We start from the raw sequence: 17,861 nt of genomic DNA, 5'->3' as shown, positions 1-17,861 counted from the left end.
GTGATTGCTACTAAAACACCTCTTGCAGAGCTTCAACTGAGCCTCATTGTTCATCTCATGTATTCAAATATTTTTGTTTTTTTATCTTAGGTTTTGTATCTTTTCCTATTCTGTTTAACAGTTATTACAAGGCATTTGTAGGATAACATTTTGAAAAGACATGCTAATTTCTATATCAGCAAATGCAGTGTGTTTGGGGCGGGACAATCTCTTTTTGATGGGGATAGGCAGGAGTGGTAGAAGGATTTGAGGAAACAAACAAAAAACAACTTCACATTCATAATCCTTGGCAATAAAATTTGTGGAAGAAACGAGAAGGTCCCAGCAAATTATTCATTTCGACAATTGAAATTCAAGATAGATGGGTCTTCCATATTTCAAAGTCCTGATTAACTTAAACTCCTTTAGCTATGGCCCCCTAAAAAGTACTAAATGAGTAAACAAGGGCAAGTTCATTCCATTTAACTGGAATGAAATTAACCAGCGTGGACAGTCCTTAAAAAACCCATTATTCAACTCTGTGAGGTGAAAGTAATTCTGCTAAAGATGCAGAGCTCCGGCTTCTCACCCTGTGCGCAGTGGGTCATATTCCTGCTCTCTCATTGGCTTAAAACCTGAAAACACTCTTCTCATGCTTGATCAATCATCTGCAATGGTGACTTGTCAGGCAAGGCACCCCAAACCTGAACAAGGGGCACAAAAGTAGGGAAGTGATGATGGCCTAAATGTCAGGTCATTAAGAGTTCAAGTCACTCAATCCACACTCACGCTGTCACATACACGACCATATCTTAGAATATGTTTATAGAGACTGACATAAAGCAGCATGAGCAATCTGGTTCCACAAGTGTTCTTACGGTAAGAGACTTAATTGTGTATTTATATATATATATATATATATATATATATATATATATATATATATATATATATATATATATATATATACACACACACACACACACTACCATTCAAAAGTAAGAATGTTTTTTATGCATTACATTGATCAAAAGTGACAGTAAAGACAGTGAAAAATTTATCACAGTTTCCTTAAAAACAAAAACATTAGCCAAAAACATTGATAATAAGAAATGTTTCTTGAGCACCAAATCAGGATCTTAGAATGATTTCTGAAGGATCGTGTGACACTGAAGACTGGAGCAATGATGCTGAATTAAATTAAATTAACATTAATATATATTTTTCAAATAGAAAGTAGTTTAATTTTGTAACTTCAAATTGTAAAAAATATTTCAAAACATTACTGTATTTTTGATCAAATAAATGCGGTTTTGGTGAGCATCAGACCAGGATCACATTACATCTAAATGATTACATATCCTTGGACACATAGCCTACAGAAGTGTATTGTACACAAGGAACTGGTCACAAGTTTCACAAGAGAATCACTAGTTGCTAAATATAAGAAAGTATGATACCACACATGTGAATTAACAGTTTTGGGCAACATGGAGTTTCCATTTAAAGAAACCAAAAGTCTGCCTTCAACCCATAAAGCCAGTTGTCAGCTGTTAAACATTAGGAAGGATCCACAACAGCTCTGGTGGCCATCTTGTGGGAGTCATTAGGTCTGCAGATGGCTTTCCTGGTCATATAACAGCCAAAGAAATGGCCCATATTTCATGATGTAACTTGTTCTTCCTTCTTTAAATTAATAGTGGTTTTCTGACCGCCTAGATGAAGTCAAACACCTTCTAGGGTCCAGATTAAACATCATCAACCATCATGGAATGTTCAGGACATATATCCACACAGATCAGAACATGTAGAACAGCATTCCAAGAATGAACGAAGGCAAAATGGTGGGACCCACCTACCTGGTTTTTTGTCTAATTTTACCAAAGACTAAAGCATCTTAAGCTCCAAGTAACTTCTAGAATTGTTCTAAAAGATCTCACCCCTCCATTGATATCTGACAAACTCACATACTCACTTCTTTTGGTCTTACCTTTCTGCTGTCCATTGTACACCCCAGCTAGTAGTGCTAACTCAAGCAGAAACTTAAAGCATTCAGGCAAGCATCAGCGTGTAAGCGGGGTCAGAGGCAGAACTCTCCAGGTCAGTTGGAGTAGACTGACACGGCTCCATGTGGAACCTATTCTACCCTTAAGCTGTGGGTGGGGAGAGGGGAGGAGCCTGGAGGTTTGGCTTTTTGGGAGTTTCTTAGGGTCACAAAGGATATATTCACACTGGCTGCTTCTACCTATACTGCAACTAACTATAGTGCAACAGGCTGTCATATCTATGCACAAGATTGTATCCTTTTCTTTAAGAGACATGGGTATACATATGACAGTAAAACATTCCTAATGTTACAAAAGATTTCTATTTCAAATAAATACTGTTCTTTAAAACTTTCAATTGATCAAAGAATCCTGAAATGAACAGGAATAAAATATATACAAAACCAGGTCTAGCTGCAGACACACGCTTCACATAATCAGATAATTTAATTAGTCCTCAATTCAAACTATGAGGGAGTGTAGCCTGCAGACATTACAAGCTGTTCACCTGTTCTTCACACATCTCAGAAATTTTGTTTCCAGTTTCTGCACAACTATGTATGTTTAACCAGTATCTCCTAATGCATTATATATAGAGACATAAACAGTATATATTGACCTATCTCTATCATTGTACCCAGGGCTGATTCTCATTATTGCTGAGCTTTTTACATTCGCAAAAACAGAAACAAATGAATTTGTTATATAGGGACTGAATTTGAGGAAGGACCCATTTTAAATTACAATATGCTCAAAAGGGCCAATTAGAGCACTTTTAAAGGCCCATTCAGGGATTCAGGGTTGCATAAGCCACCCCAGTTTTGGCTGACATCAAACATAGAGACTTAATGTCATGCAACTTCAGCTTCTAGACTGAAAAACATCTTCAGAGTCGATTAGCATCAGACTTTGACAAGCGAGACACACAGAAACCAGAAGTTCAAGTCACTTTAAAGTATCGTTTCTAGTGTTTAATGTACAACATTGTGTTCATTGTTTATTGTCTGTAAGTTAGACAACAGACCTGGATGAACAACACTGTACAAATCCACTGTATTTCTGACAAGAAAAGTTTTTATTAAAGGGCTATCATGGTCATAATATTTAATATAAAATAGTATTATCTGATATGTAAATACATTTCAGGTGGATGACTTTCTGGTTATTCATCACTTATGTAAGGTTTGTGGATCCTGTCATAACTGAAGCATGATGTGATGATTCATACTTTTGTTTTCTGACAGGTTTTTTCAAAGAATGACTATGCTCTGCTGATTTAAGTCAACCGTCTTAAACACAACAAGGTTAAAACATCTCTCTTCTTGGTATCCTTGTGCAGACATTATGCATAAGTTACAATGTTTACAGGCTTTACCTGTGTTAAATCATCATGACAACAAAGTTTAAAGATTTACTGCTCAAAACTTTTAAATGTTTTTGAAAGAAGTCCATTATGTTCACCAAGGCTGCATTTATTTGAAATAAAGTACAGTAGAAACAGTAATACTTAGAAATATTACTACAATGTAAAATAATGGTTTTCTATTTAAATATATTTCGACATTTATTTTATTTCGCTGATTGCTACAGTCTTCTTTAGGGTCACATGATCTTTCTCAGAAATCATTCTAAAATACTGATTTGGTGCACACACAAAATAATCTTATTACCAGTGTTGAAAACAGTTGAGTTGGATTCTATTTCTGTAAAAACTTTACACATACAATGTTTGTTCTAATCCCACATTGATGTTAACGTGCATGGATAATATTAGTGTTGGCATGAAAAAAGCCTTGTGGTTGTACAATACTTATGCCTGTAAATCGTGTGTAATTTAACTTGTATTTCTTGGCTCAATTTTACTTTAATTGTAAATGCCTTGATGTAACCATAGTTTTTTCCTTCACTTTATAAAATACAATTATTTGCTGTGGAAATTAACATTATGCCAGAAAAGCTATTGCGTGAGCTTAATATTTAGGATATAGAGATAATACTGGAAACCTGAAATATTAATTTACAGGGAACTAAACAGTAAAGTTTAACTACAAAACCTTGACTTGAAAAATGTGGGCTACCTAAATGTTTTGTTTAGAGTATGCCATTTAACACACTGTTAAAATATGAGCAAAAACCTGTGTATCAAACCAAGATCTACCTGTAAAACTGAATGGTCAGGCTATCACAAACACATGGCATGTGATGTTTTGGGGGGTAAATAAAGCGTGTGGAAAGAGATCTGAGGCTGTTCCCTTGGCCTGACAGCTCTGAATCGAAGTGCTGACTTTTTCATCTCACCTGCATCCTGAGGATTCAGTTTGTCATGTGCACGGCTTGGAGTTTGCTGAAGCTCTGACTGAGCGACTGTTTTACTGTGAGACCAGCTCTCTTCCTCAGGAGCCGTCGGGCAAATCTTCCCAAATGCATGTGAGACACTAAACTTTCCCCAATCAGTGAGAATTAGCAAGTACCAAATCCTCCCATACAACATTTAGCCTGTCTAACAGGCAGTGCTCTAAATGACATATTGTGCAAAAAATTGTATTTGCAGAAAGAATCTTTGCACTTTGGTCAGGAAATAAGTAGGCTCACTGCTGTGACAGCTGCAGAGGTGGCAGTAGGGTCAGCCAAAACACGCTTGTTCAAAAGACAAGTGTGTTTACACAGAATGACTCTTAGTAATAGACCACAAAAATAAAAGCAATTCTTTGTTCTAGAGTACACTTCAATGCTAATGCTATAAAGCTAAAAGCGAACGTATGTACAAAATAACATTATTGTGTTTCAAGAGCGCCTAAATCTGAAAAGAACGTGACTGAGAAAAACAGTCTAGACATGAAATAATATGTTTAACATGTTCCTGGCTAGAAGATGTTTAATGCACAGGTAGTTCCAGTCACTTTAATCACCGTTCTATATTAATGCACTGCTTTCATTGAAGCACACATGGACCTCGCAAACAGAAACATTCAGGAGCACAGAAACTTATTAACACTGCCCTGCAAAATAGCCTCTCTACTGAATTGCTACATTATATTTCTCAGCCACGAAGGGGTAACATCCCTGTTTTTAAAGTATTTAAACTCACAGCTTCATTGTTAGTAGAGAGACGCTGCACAGACAAGGTAATTCACACACATATCTCTCTCCCTCTCTCTAATTAATTCAAATAAATGCTATAATTAATTTATTTAAATCAATGGAATCTTAGCGAACTACAATATTTCTATGTCTGAATCAAAGCGGACAGAATGCTAGATCTAACCAGCAGTAACTGACGAAAGTAACCATCATTTTTACCTTTCCACTGCAAACATCAATAACAGCTTAACTCTTTCCCCGCCATTGACGAAATTTTCCGGCAACCCATGTTTTCATTGTTATATGGACGGGGGAGCTATTTTGCATCTTTTGAAATCTCCGGATCCAATAAAAAGACGAAACAGCAGAAAAGAGTTAATACCAATAACAGGAAAATGACCAAAGAAGGATAATCCATGGCTAGCTGCGCATTAAAAAAGTTGAATCCACTCCACAGAGGTGCCTTTGCTTTATGCACCTTTATGCTTTATGTTGGGTGTATATTTGCTTCTACGTCATTGTGTCGAGCAGGAAGAGGCCGAGGGACGTGAGAGAACGGCGCGAGGCCGGTGGCGTGAGTGATAATGAACGTCACCTGTGAGACGCACCGGTCTCGCATCTCTCACGGAGGATTGGAAGCATAAAAAGAGGAGCGACGACTGATAAGATAGAGAGGAAGAGCCCTGATTTTATGTTGTGTTTTGTTTCTGTTTTGTGTGGCCAGTAGTCGTCCGTGAGGGGCTGCTGGCTTATACTTTTGTTTTTGTATTTGTTTTATTTTGTCATTAAAAGTTGTTGAATGTTTGCCGGTTCCCGCATCCTCCTTCCCTGAATCTTAAACATTGCTACAGTCATGTATTAAAATTGTACAATGTACAGAGCTAGTCGTGGATTTTTTCACAAAAAATTTCTGTGCGCACATGAAAAGTTTCTTAGGCACACGCAATAGTTTCTCAGGAGCACGAAAACGTTTGTTTATTTTTTATTTTTCCAAAGGTCCCTTTAGAGGTTTTGTATGTTCTTACATGTTGCATGTACTTACTACAGTAATTGAAAGAGTAAATTATGCATAATTACAAGTAACTAACCCTAAAAATAAAGTGTAATCGAAATATAGTGTTGTGGGAAACAGTGGAAAATGAAGGGAACAAATGGCTTTGAGAGATTAAGGGAGTCAGAGAGGACAAGGCAAAAAATGAGTGAGATTAGTTTAAAAGTGAGATTTGGCCTGAGGAAAGTACCCATGACTGAGAGAGGGTCACTGTCTGAACAGCTGTCATAGCTGCCAGCTTTAGACAACCTTCACCTATCCATGATGCTCTGATGGAAGGTCACATGGGTAAAATGACTCTTCAAATCAAGTCTTAGGGGAAAAGGAATCAAGCTATTGGTTCTCAAAAAAAAAGTTTTGAAAAGAGAATAATTTCGAAGGTATTTAAAATCATCACATGAAGGGTAGTGAGAAATGAAACAAGATGGACACATAAAGAGAGACAGAAAGAGAGCAGCTGGAAGCCCACGAGCGCAGTGAGTGTGAGACAGGAGAGACCACTGCCTCCGAGCACACATATGCTGACTGCTCTTTTCCCCTCTCTCTTCTTTCTCTCTCTCCATATACAGTGAGCATGTGAACTTTGTACAAAAGGTCAGATGTCCTTCCACTGAAGCACAAGATGATCTTTTGATCATTTTCAAATCACGTTGGACAACTAGATCATCAGATTGTTGAAAAACTTGTGCAGTTCATGAAGCTCCAGTACATCAGTGTTGATGATAAATGATCCTTGCAGTTTGCTGACATTGTGATATAGGGCAAAGACATTTTGTAATAAACATTATTGACAGTGCATGCTCACAGGTCTTCATAACTGTGCATATGACAAACCTATGTGCCACAATGTTGCAGCTAAATTGCTACAGTGCTACAGTGTGAGCTATAAAGTGACTTTTTGCTAAACACTTACTCTCCCCAAACATTATAGCATCATTATTTTTGCTCTTTGGAACATTATGTGAAACCAATCACTAGACACAGCATCTCTTTAACAGTAAGATAAATGACCAAGTGTTGCAGTCAAAACGAACAGCATTTGCTTTCTAAACGCTGATCATTATAGATCATTGTGAAGACATTTTGACCCAGTAAGTTACTCAAATTAAATTAATTGCTGATATTATCGCAATTATTAGTCAAGCATGCTCTACTCTAACAGATAGCATTAGACAACATTACAGGAACCAGTAGAATTAACCACATCAGAAAGCTAATATAGGAGCTCCATATCGCCTATAAGCTGTCAAACAGTACAGAGCTGAATCTACACTATAAGATTAATCCGATGAAAATGGCATAGCTGTGATTGGAGAATGCTGCACCTTTTTGAGGGACCAAGTCATTTAGAATATGAAGAATGATCAATGTTTTTTTTTAAAAACTTATATATATATATATATATATATATATATATATATATATATATATATATAACAACTAAAAATGGATTACTTCAAACTAGTATTCTCTTCCACTAGTCAAATTAAAGCATTCAGGTTTGGTAATTGTGGCTATGTAGATCCATTCAAATTTTGAAAAGTTGAAAAGTACATTATATAGACTTCATTGTTTGCACAATGTGCAAATTAAAATATTTGACAAATCAGAAATAATTGACAATCAGCCCCAATGCAAACACTTTCCAAAGGATGCAATTTCATTCTACGGTAGTCAATGCTCAAGCATAAACAGGGAAATGATGATGTTTCCCCACCGTATGCTCAAGTACACATGAGGGGTTTGAAGGCTGGAGGCTGTGGCTCTGGCAGATGCACCTGCTCCTCTGTGTATGTGTGTGATAAATCAGTGAGCTCTACAGCTGGACACCTGAGTCTGTGGTGCCTCTCGGGGTTCTGGCACTGCTAGAGATCATCAAATAAATCAGTACACCTCATCAAACCTTTTGCAGTGAGTCGTTACAGGGCTCAAATACTGTGAGGAATCATAATAAATTGCTATATTGGTAGACTTAAAGAAAACTAAAAAAAATCACCTTCTTTTGTCTGATACTTAAAAATGGACAATTAAACAGACTGTAACATATTGTACCTTAAAGGCTTCTATATGTAAATGCCCATTGTCTAAAGATTTCTGAATGTTTTGTGGCGTTTATGTAAAGTTTACATGGTTTTAAAGGCGGTACAGAAAGACAGACAAACAGACAGCTATGGTCCACACACTTGATAAGGTCAGGTGAGCATTGCTTATGAGGTTTCAAAGGTCTCATCCCCAAGTCATAGACTCACATCACATTAGGACTGACTAAAGGCAAGACCAAAATCCAGATCAAATAGCACTACACAGTAAATGCTTCTTTGTACTAATTAAACTATGAAAGAGAATTTGCACTTTAAAAACTGTTCACGAATATAACTTCATGACAATGCAATTTGAGACTTCACATTTCCCTGAACTTGAGATATATGATAGAAACGGTTTTAATTAAGCCCATAAGAATGCCAACATTCATATCAAGATTAAACAAGATGACGATAAATGGATTTTACATAATTCCAAAACTCAAAACCTGCCAAATAATGTCTATTAATTAAAACAAAAAATTTTTGTCTGTTACCTACAGCAAGTAACCTAATTTTGTCTTATCAGTTTGTATTTAGTCACCAGACAGTCCCGATCTCCTACTTCACATACTCCGACAAAACGGAGGAACGGAAACAGGTGCAATGGAAAGGAGGCAACCAAAACTGGCGCAGCAACATAAATCTCTGAGGCACAAAGCACCTTATAGGATATCTATACATTTTATTTCCAATAAATCTTCCCTATGATTGTTTAAGTGACAAGTGCCTTGGTGAATAAAAAAAGGAGGTGAAGGAAGACAGAAAAAGGAGAAATATGGGCCAGCCCTCCTTTCAGCCTGTACACTTTCCTCCTTCCTTCTGTCTCTCAAACACTGCTCTCCTGCCCACTTCCTTGGAAACTTTAACACATACCCTTCCACCAGCGTCGCCAGAACTTCCCACTGCAATTTGTTATAAAAACTTTTCAGTTGGCCCACACGTGGTCTGGTTTTTAAAGAGCTTCTCACGTGGTCTGTGGGCTATTGAGTCGTCACAGGCCCCCTGAATGATGGCCGAAAAATAAGGCACTGCAGACAATGCTTGGTCTTGATTAATTCAGTTCTTTCAGGACCCTGCACCGTCGTCCGGGCAGCTTCGTACAATTGCCGCTTTGATGCGTCGGGTAACGTGCTCGCTCTCACTCGCTCAAGAGAAACAACATTTTCAAATTTCCCTCTCGGCAGAACTCATCAGCTATAGAAAACGAAAATGCTGTCTGTTTCAAAACAGCACAACATCACAAAAACACAACTGACCTGATCAGCCATACAAGCTGCGTTGCTGTTGGACTCCGACATGATTCGATAGTGCCCAGTAGTTCTCTCGTCTCAACTCTCGAGTTCTTCATTCACACCTCTCCGTTTGCTTCCGCAGCGAGGGAGGGGAGGGGGGGGGGGGGGGGGATTGGGGGAACAGCCTCCTTTTGGCCAGGCTTGATTAATGCCTGAATTATTTTCACCTCATTTCATCTGATGGAGTTCTGCTTCCTCTCCGCCTCTTTCAATCATTCGGCATGGAAGGTCCCCCTCCACCGCTGCCACTTTCTAGCTCACTCCCTCTCCCTCCCTTTCTGTTTCTCTCGCTCTCTCTTGCTCCCTCATCCTTACCTCGTCCGTTGTACTGCGAGTTGGGGAAAGCGCCCCCCCTCCTCTTCTGTATCCCCCATTCTACAAAACAGACAGAGGAGATCCACAGCCTTTGCCTCTACCACCATAATGAATGGAGTCGTTGTCATTCCAGCACTTTGGCTGCATACTGAGTGCTAGGAGCTGCTAGCTTAGCTGCCTGGAGTCACAGGCGCTGCCAAGCTTTTCAGCAGCCGGCCCACACGATGAAAGACAAAAGTAAGGAGAGGTCCGCTTCCATGGGGCGCTCAACTCTAGCTGTCTCTGCATTTCTTCCACTTGTTCTCGAGGCAGCTGCACCCAGACCACCAACGCTCCCATTCAGCAACACTTGACTCTCAAATCCTCATCCCTTGACATTGCCAATTCTCCTGTAAGGTCCTGCAAGAGACCAGAGGAGGGATATACTACCCTTCCGTTTGTCTGTCGGTCAGGCTGCCACCTTGTAATTCATCCGTTCGCTTCAGGTTACAAGATTTTCTCAGCAATAAACGGGCAAAAATCTATAGAGGACATTATGTGGCAGACTGTGAAAAGCTTCATTACAATTCACACAGAAAAAAAAGTAACCTACAGACAAAAGAAAGCTCTCAGTGGCAGCTCCTGACGATGGACCCAACAGAGCATCCTGTTATTGGTGTTAAAAGTTGACAGACTTCTGGCATTTTGCCTAATGAGCATTTGAATGAGGTGTACAATAGTGGTGATGCAGTTGATGAGCAGACTTCAAGAGGACAGCACAGACATCTCTATCTGCATCACAATGTGGATTTTTTTGATTTTCAAGGTTATCAAGGTTTTAAGGTTTCACTTTAAATACATATTCAATAGCCCAAATTAAATAGGGACAAATACACGGTGGCATGAAATAGTATTTGGAAACGTTTGGACACTTTAGTTACACCTTAAAATATTTGAATGTCATTTCATTAGAAACCAAAATGTCAAACCAAGTGGAACTGGAAACAAATGCTACTAGAGCTTTAACAATCATTTTACAATTTATTTATAATGAGTTTTAAGCAATGGCATCAAGGTGATTTTTAGTGGATGAATGAAGTCAGTTCTCATCAAGCAAAATAACATCTATATATTTTACTATATTTTAAATAGTATATCTTATTTCATCATTTATAATCTAACTTTTTTTAGATTAAAAAGTATGCTTATGCCATATTTCTTTAAAATAAATGCCACTTGGTTTGATATTTTGTTACATAATTGTAAATGGCATTCGTAATTTTGGCATAAGAGTCCAAATTGTATGAAGATAATGCAAATACAGTACAAAAGCAAGCTTTTTTTCTAATATACTCCAGCCATCCCAAAAAGTTGTATGCCTAAATAAAAAAAGAGTTAATAAAAAAAAAATACATGAAACTGTTTTACATACAAAATCCTAACCTTGATCATCAAAAAATGAGAATAAATCCCAAAAAAGATTTTATTATGCCTATGAGTTATTGATGATGCTCTTCCAGCTGAGCTTAAATACATCTGCTCTGCCTGTTTGACCCTTTGGGCACAGATAGCATCACATAGAGATGAGCATCTCTTTACACTTAAATAGACAAAGTTCTTACACAACAACATTATACTGCAAAAACATCAGAGACATGACCTAGTGGTTAGCATTAGGGTGAGGACGGTCTTGTGAGGTTCAAATCAGTCGTGTGTCTTGTCACAATCCTACTTCCCCCTTTTCTCCCCAGTATTTCTACTGTTCCATCTTCTTTCTCTATACAAACTGGCAAAGAGTCTTGTTTCATAAACAAATCTAAAATAATGATCTGAAGTCAAATTACAATAGCCTATTTCAGAAATCAACAGCTAATTTGAGAGTGTCCTCTCAATTAATATGTGAGTTTCAACAACAACCAGCAGCTGGCTGAGACTTTATGTATTTGTGACACCTATCCTTTCACACAAACACACACATATACACGCACATAGCTCCGGGCAGCTCCTTGTGTCTGTGCCACGAGCCCGGCTGTAAGGGAATCTGACACAGGCGGTCATTAGAGACTCCTCAGGGGCCCCAGCCAACCCCTATTAGTCAAGCAGCAGCACGGAACCTCGCCTCCCATCACAAAAACACTCGCTTCTAATGAGGATATGTACACTCCGCTATTTGCGCTGCCCCATATCAATAGCATAATAGCGAGTAATGGGAACAAGAAAGGGCTGTGATTGAAATGAAATAAACACATCAAAACAAAACTCAGACAGATCCTAAACAAGTGTGCACACTTGGGAGTGGGGGAATAAGATCTCCTAATTACACACTTAGCACTCATTAAGGAATTTAAATTTCATAATAAAAACAAACCTAACTTAAAAAAACAAACAAATCATAACCATTTTGAATAGCATTTTTCTCTTTAAGTCATTTATTTAGCTAAAATTGTTCCCAGAAGTTGGCTAAATATAAACACACACAGAGTGTATGTATATATATATATATAAACACATTTATAAATATACACATATACATATATACATATATATATATATATTAGGGATGTGCATCTCCATAACTGAGGCCGATGCAATACGCATCTCGATGCATAGCCAACGATACGATACATTAAACGATACGATTCACTACAATTACGATGCGGTGTGATCCGATTTCGATTCGATTCAACGCGAAGCTATTCAATGTAATACATACAATGCAATGGAGAAAAATATGATGCTATGCAATTCAATATGGTATAGGTAGTTCATTTTTATTTCTTTTGTTCAGACATACAGTGCCATCTGACTTTTAACACATGGCTCTTTCACAAACAAAAGATTTGGTTTTCACAAAACCAAAAGATTAAATAAAAACAGACATTCTTTTCCTGTCCTGTCTCCAGTTACACTTTTAACTATGGAAGCCCGTTTCCGCCATAGTTGAGTAAAAAAAAAGATTATCTAAGTCATAATAATGAGAAACTTTCTCATAATTATGACTTAGTATCTCATTATATTGAGAAAGTTTCTCATAATTATGACTTAGTATCTCATTATATTGAGAAAGTTTATCATAATTAGGACTTAGTATCTCATTATATATTGAGAAAGTTTCTCATAATTATGACTTAGTATCTCATTATATTGAGAAAGTTTCTCATAATAATGACTTAAGTATCTCATAATAATGAGAAATTTTCTCATAATAATGACTTATCATCTCGTAATAATGAGAAACTTTCTCATAATAATGACTTAACATCTCGTAATAATGAGAAACTTTCTCGTAATAATGACTTAACATCTCGTAATAATGAGAAACTTTCTCGTAATAATGACTTAACATCTCGTAATAATGAGAAGCTTTCTCGAAATAATGACTTAACATCTCGTAATAATGAGAAACTTTCTCGAAATAATGACTTATTTTCTTGCACTTCTACGCATGCGCAAAGCAGTGGAGCAGAAGGGAGTGCCACGCTAGCGACATCCGCTGGTCAAAGCCGTGTAAATGCATCACAGCAAACATGGCACGCTCTGCAGTGAATAACATTAATGATAAATTATCAGTATATAAGACAGGCTTCCATACTAGATAGTCTTTTATGCATTTGTAATATTCATTTGTATTTTTGTGTATGAACAAGCAGCACAGAAGGGTTCAGTGTTCAAAAAACGCGGCCCTCAATTGAAAAGAAGTTCAGCTTTTAAAAACACGTCTCAAGACCTTGCATTTTCCCCATTCCACTGCCCACAGCCCAATTATGTGTAAATGTCTCAAAGTCATAAACATCTTAATTGATATCGTATTGATATCTTCAGATGAACCTGCACATCAAATATCCTAGACGCATACGCAAAATACGTGATATATTAACAAATATACCAATATATTTTATGAAGATGTTACACTTAAACTTAACGAATAAATGTAATAATCCAACTTTAATCTGATAGTTTTGTAAGTTCACGTAACACCCTCGGTGTGCACAAGCAGGCGTCCTTCGTTACCATGGTAACCGTCCTGCTTCTGCTTTCCACTTTCACACTTTTTCATGGGTATTGAAAAGTATGGAAGATAATGATGAATTTTAATTGATGTTATTTTATGAATCTACAGATTGCACTTCTTAGTTCACACTGACTTTAATGAAAACAACTGGTTTTCAGATCGTGCCATATTTGCTGTGATGCATTTACACGGCTTTGCCCAGCGGATGTCGCTAGCGTGGCACTCCCTTCTGTTCCACTGCTTTGCGCATGCGTAGTAGTGCGAGAAAATAAGTCATTATTACGAGAAAGTTTATCATTATTATGAGATGTTAAGTCATTATTACGAGAAAGTTTCTCATTATTACGAGATGTTAAGTCATTATTACGAGAAAGTTTCTCATAATTATGACTTATTATCTCATTATTATGAGAAACTTTCTCAATATAATGAGATACTACGTCATAATTATGAGATACTTTCTCATTATTATGACTTGGATAATCTTTTTTTTTCTCAACTATGGCGGAAACGGGCTTCCATATTTAACAGCTCACACATTTAACAGTGAAAAAATTAGGGCTGGACCCGAATATTCGTTCGGTGGGTTGGTATTCGATTTGAAAATGTGACATTCCAATATTCGTTTTTTTTTTTGCACACCTGGCATCCCCCTCAAAACGGTTCTCATTAGTGCTTGAATGTTTTACACTATAAAATCTGCTGAAATATAATACTTAACATATAAATTCGTTATAGCTACTTTATAAATAGATATTTGCTTCTTCTTGTACTACTACAAAAGTGTTCCTGCAACGGGGGTATTTTCTTGCTAGAGCGCAGAACAGCGGAGTTTGTATGGACAGAAGTGCCTGAGCTTGTATTTTGGGTTAAGCTGCGTTGCTTTGACATTGTGGAAAGTAGAATAATAGAAACAATATGTATTAAAATGTATAAATGTATGTATTAGTGTGTTTTATATCACTAGTGCAGTGTCCATTCTCGGCGCATATAAGCTCTGCTCGCGTAAGGCGCACCGCTTCTTTATTTAAATCTACCCTAGTAATTTGTTAGTGAGAAAAATATTAGACTACCTTATTAAAAATATTGCTTAAGTTAACAGACCTGTGTGTGTGTGTGTGTGTGTGTGTGTGTGTGTGTGTTTGTGTGTGTGTGTTTTATATCACTAGTGCAGTGTCCGTTCTCGGAGCATATAAGCTCTGCTCGCGTGAGGCGCGCAGCTTCCCGCTCGATCTGTTCAGTAGTTTATTAAAAGTTTATTAATTCTGAACGTGTCGCGTCTCGCCTGTCTATCTATATTGCACCAAATACACTGCACTCCCTTTTAAAGTCGTTTGGATGTTGGAGTCGTTTCTCGAAATAATCATGTGCTGATGATGATCATGCGCATTTTACATGCGCTTCAAGGGGCACACACGCACATTTGCACACACACGCACATTTGCACACACACCCACGGTCTCTCGCTCTCTCCCTCTCTGTCGTGCACGCGCTACATGGTTTGGAGCTTGCGAACTCTAGATTCCGGGAGATTTTAACTAATTTGCGGGCCTCATATATCTATATGCGGGAGAATTGGGATTGTCTGAGACATATAGAGATTCCGAAGCTTCGAATATTCAATTGTTCATTCCTACCGAAGCTTCGAAGCTCAAAAAATCGTATTTGGACCAGCCCTAGAATAAATGTTTCAGCAGGTAAGCTAACTCCGTGAGCAGAAAGCAGGTCCTGTTTAAACAAAAACAATAATAAATAAATAAATAACTTTTCACAAACAGGTCTTTCATAACTTTATTTAAAAAAAATAATGTATGAAATGTAATATATATATATATATATATATATATATATATATATATATACAGGTCCTTCTCAAAAAATTAGCATATTGTGATAAAGTTCATTATTTTCCATATATTTTCATATTTCATATATTTCATATATTTTAGATTCATTGCACACCAACTGAAATATTTCAGGTCTTTTATTGTTTTAATATTGATGATTTTGGCATACAGCTCATGAAAACTCAGAATTCGTATCTCAAAAAATTAGCATATTTCATCTGACCAATAAAAGAAGTGTTTCTAATACAAAAAAAGTCAACCTTCAAATAATTATGTTCAGTTATGCACTCAATACTTGGTCGGGAATCCTTTTGCAGAAATGACTGCTTCAATGCGGCGTGGCATGGAGGCAATCAGCCTGTGGCACTGCTGAGGTGTTACGGAGGCCCAGGATGCTTCGATAGCGGCCTTAAGCTCATCCAGAGTGTTGGGTCTTGCGTCTCTCAACTTTCTCTTCACAATATCCCACAGATTCTCTATGGCAGGCCAACTGAGCACAGTAATACCATGGTCAGTAAACCATTTACCAGTGGTTTTGGCACTGTGAGCAGGTGCCAGGTCGTGCTGAAAAATGAAATCATCATCTCCATAAAGCTTTTCAGCAGATGGAAGCATGAAGTGCTCCAAAATCTCCTGATAGCTAGCTGCATTGACCCTGCCCTTGATAAAACACAGTGGACCAACAACAGCAGCTGACATGGCACCCCAGACCATCACTGACTGTGGGTACTTGACACTGGACTTCTGGCATTTTGGCATTTCCTTCTCCCCAGTCTTCCTCCAGACTCTGGCACCTTGATTTCCGAATGACATGCAAAATTTGCTTTCATCCGAAAAAAGTACTTTGGACCACTGAGCAACAGTCCAGTGCTGCTTCTCTGTAGCCCAGGTCAGGCACTTCTGCCGCTGTTTCTGGTTCAATAGTGGCTTGACCTGGGGAATGCGGCACCTGTAGCCCAATTCCTGCACACACCTGTGCACGGTCGGCTCTGGATGTTTCTACTCCAGACTCAGTCCACTGCTTCCGCAGGTCCCCCAAGGTCTGGAATCGGTCCTTCTTCACAATCTTCCTCAGGGTCCGGTCACCTCTTCTCGTTGTGCAGAGTTTTTTGCCACACTTTTTCCTTCCCACAGACTCTCCACTGAGGTGCCTTGATACAGCACTCTGGGAACAGCCAATTTGTTCAGAAATGTCTTTCTGTGTCTTACCCTCTTGCTTGAGGGTGTCAATGATGGCCTTCTGGACAGCAGTCAGGTCGGCAGTCTTACCCATGATTGCGGTTTTGAGTAATGAAACAGGCTGAGAGTTTTTAAAAGCCTCAGGAATCTTTTGCAGGTGTTTAGAGTTAATTAGTTGATTCAGATGATTAGGTTAATAGCTCGTTTAGAGACCCTTTTCATGATATGCTAATTTTTTGAGATAGGAATTTTGGGTTTTCATGAGCTGTATGCCAAAATCATCAGTATTAAAACAATAAAAGACCTGAAATATTTCAGTTGGTGTGCAATGAATCTAAAATATATCGAAGTTTAATTTTCATCATTACATTATGGAAAATAATGAACTTCATCACAATATGCTAATTTTTTTAGAAGGACCTGTATATAAATATATATATACATATATATATATATATATATATATATATGAAAAACATTTACATCTATTAATTTAGCAGACACTTTTATCCAAAGCGATTTACAAATGAGAACAATAGAAGCAGTGAAACTAACACTAGGACAATATGCTCTGCTGCACTCACGCTGTGTCGGCGCTTCAAGTGTGTAGTTAAATTAGTAGTACTGCCTGTATATTTTATAGCGGCGCGACATATTTTACAAATTGCAGTTTCCAAAAAAAAAAAAAAGTGTTTCCAAACACTGGATATATAATTATTTGGCGGAAGATAGAGCTCCGCCATGTTGATCTGTTCTAGGTAGGCGACTCTCAGGACCATAGACAGTAAAATAAATGGACACAGCGACCCCATTGATTTCAACTGAGAAGACTGAAGCCCGATTATTGCACTTCCTGCCTGATGGCTGAGCGACTGCGCAGGCTCAAACTGACCTTGACGACAGTCTGAACATTGTAAATCTTCTAGTAGCTGTGGCAAGACAAATCTGAATCACTTAATTCCTCAAAATCGTGTTGAAATATTTTGTCCCGTTGCTT

General features: G+C 37.8%; 1 protein-coding gene across 3 annotated transcripts in view; it reads right to left on the bottom strand.

Moving 5' to 3' along the window:
* slc6a9 (solute carrier family 6 member 9) overlaps positions 1–17,861 on the bottom strand; it is a 60,125-nt gene that overhangs the window by 21,918 nt on the left and 20,346 nt on the right. The window contains exon 1 of one of the 3 annotated variants that reach the window (XM_077231284.1): positions 9,497–10,054. The exons of 1 other annotated variant lie outside the window; for it this stretch is intronic. In XM_077231284.1, coding sequence (XP_077087399.1) covers positions 9,497–9,538 — 42 coding nt within the window. In that variant the 5' untranslated portion in view covers positions 9,539–10,054. Of the gene's footprint in view, positions 1–1,969; positions 2,141–9,496; positions 10,055–17,861 lie in introns of those variants that run through there. One more of the 3 variants, XM_077231302.1, reaches the window with a different exon arrangement.

Source organism: Siphateles boraxobius, unplaced genomic scaffold (assembly GCF_051911475.1).
Source record: "Siphateles boraxobius isolate OS27281-9 unplaced genomic scaffold, OSU_SipBor_1 1, whole genome shotgun sequence".
Classification (NCBI taxonomy): domain Eukaryota; kingdom Metazoa; phylum Chordata; class Actinopteri; order Cypriniformes; family Leuciscidae; genus Siphateles; species Siphateles boraxobius.
The sequence above is the reverse complement of the archived record's forward strand: the minus strand, read 5'-3'. Positions and strand labels throughout refer to the sequence as shown.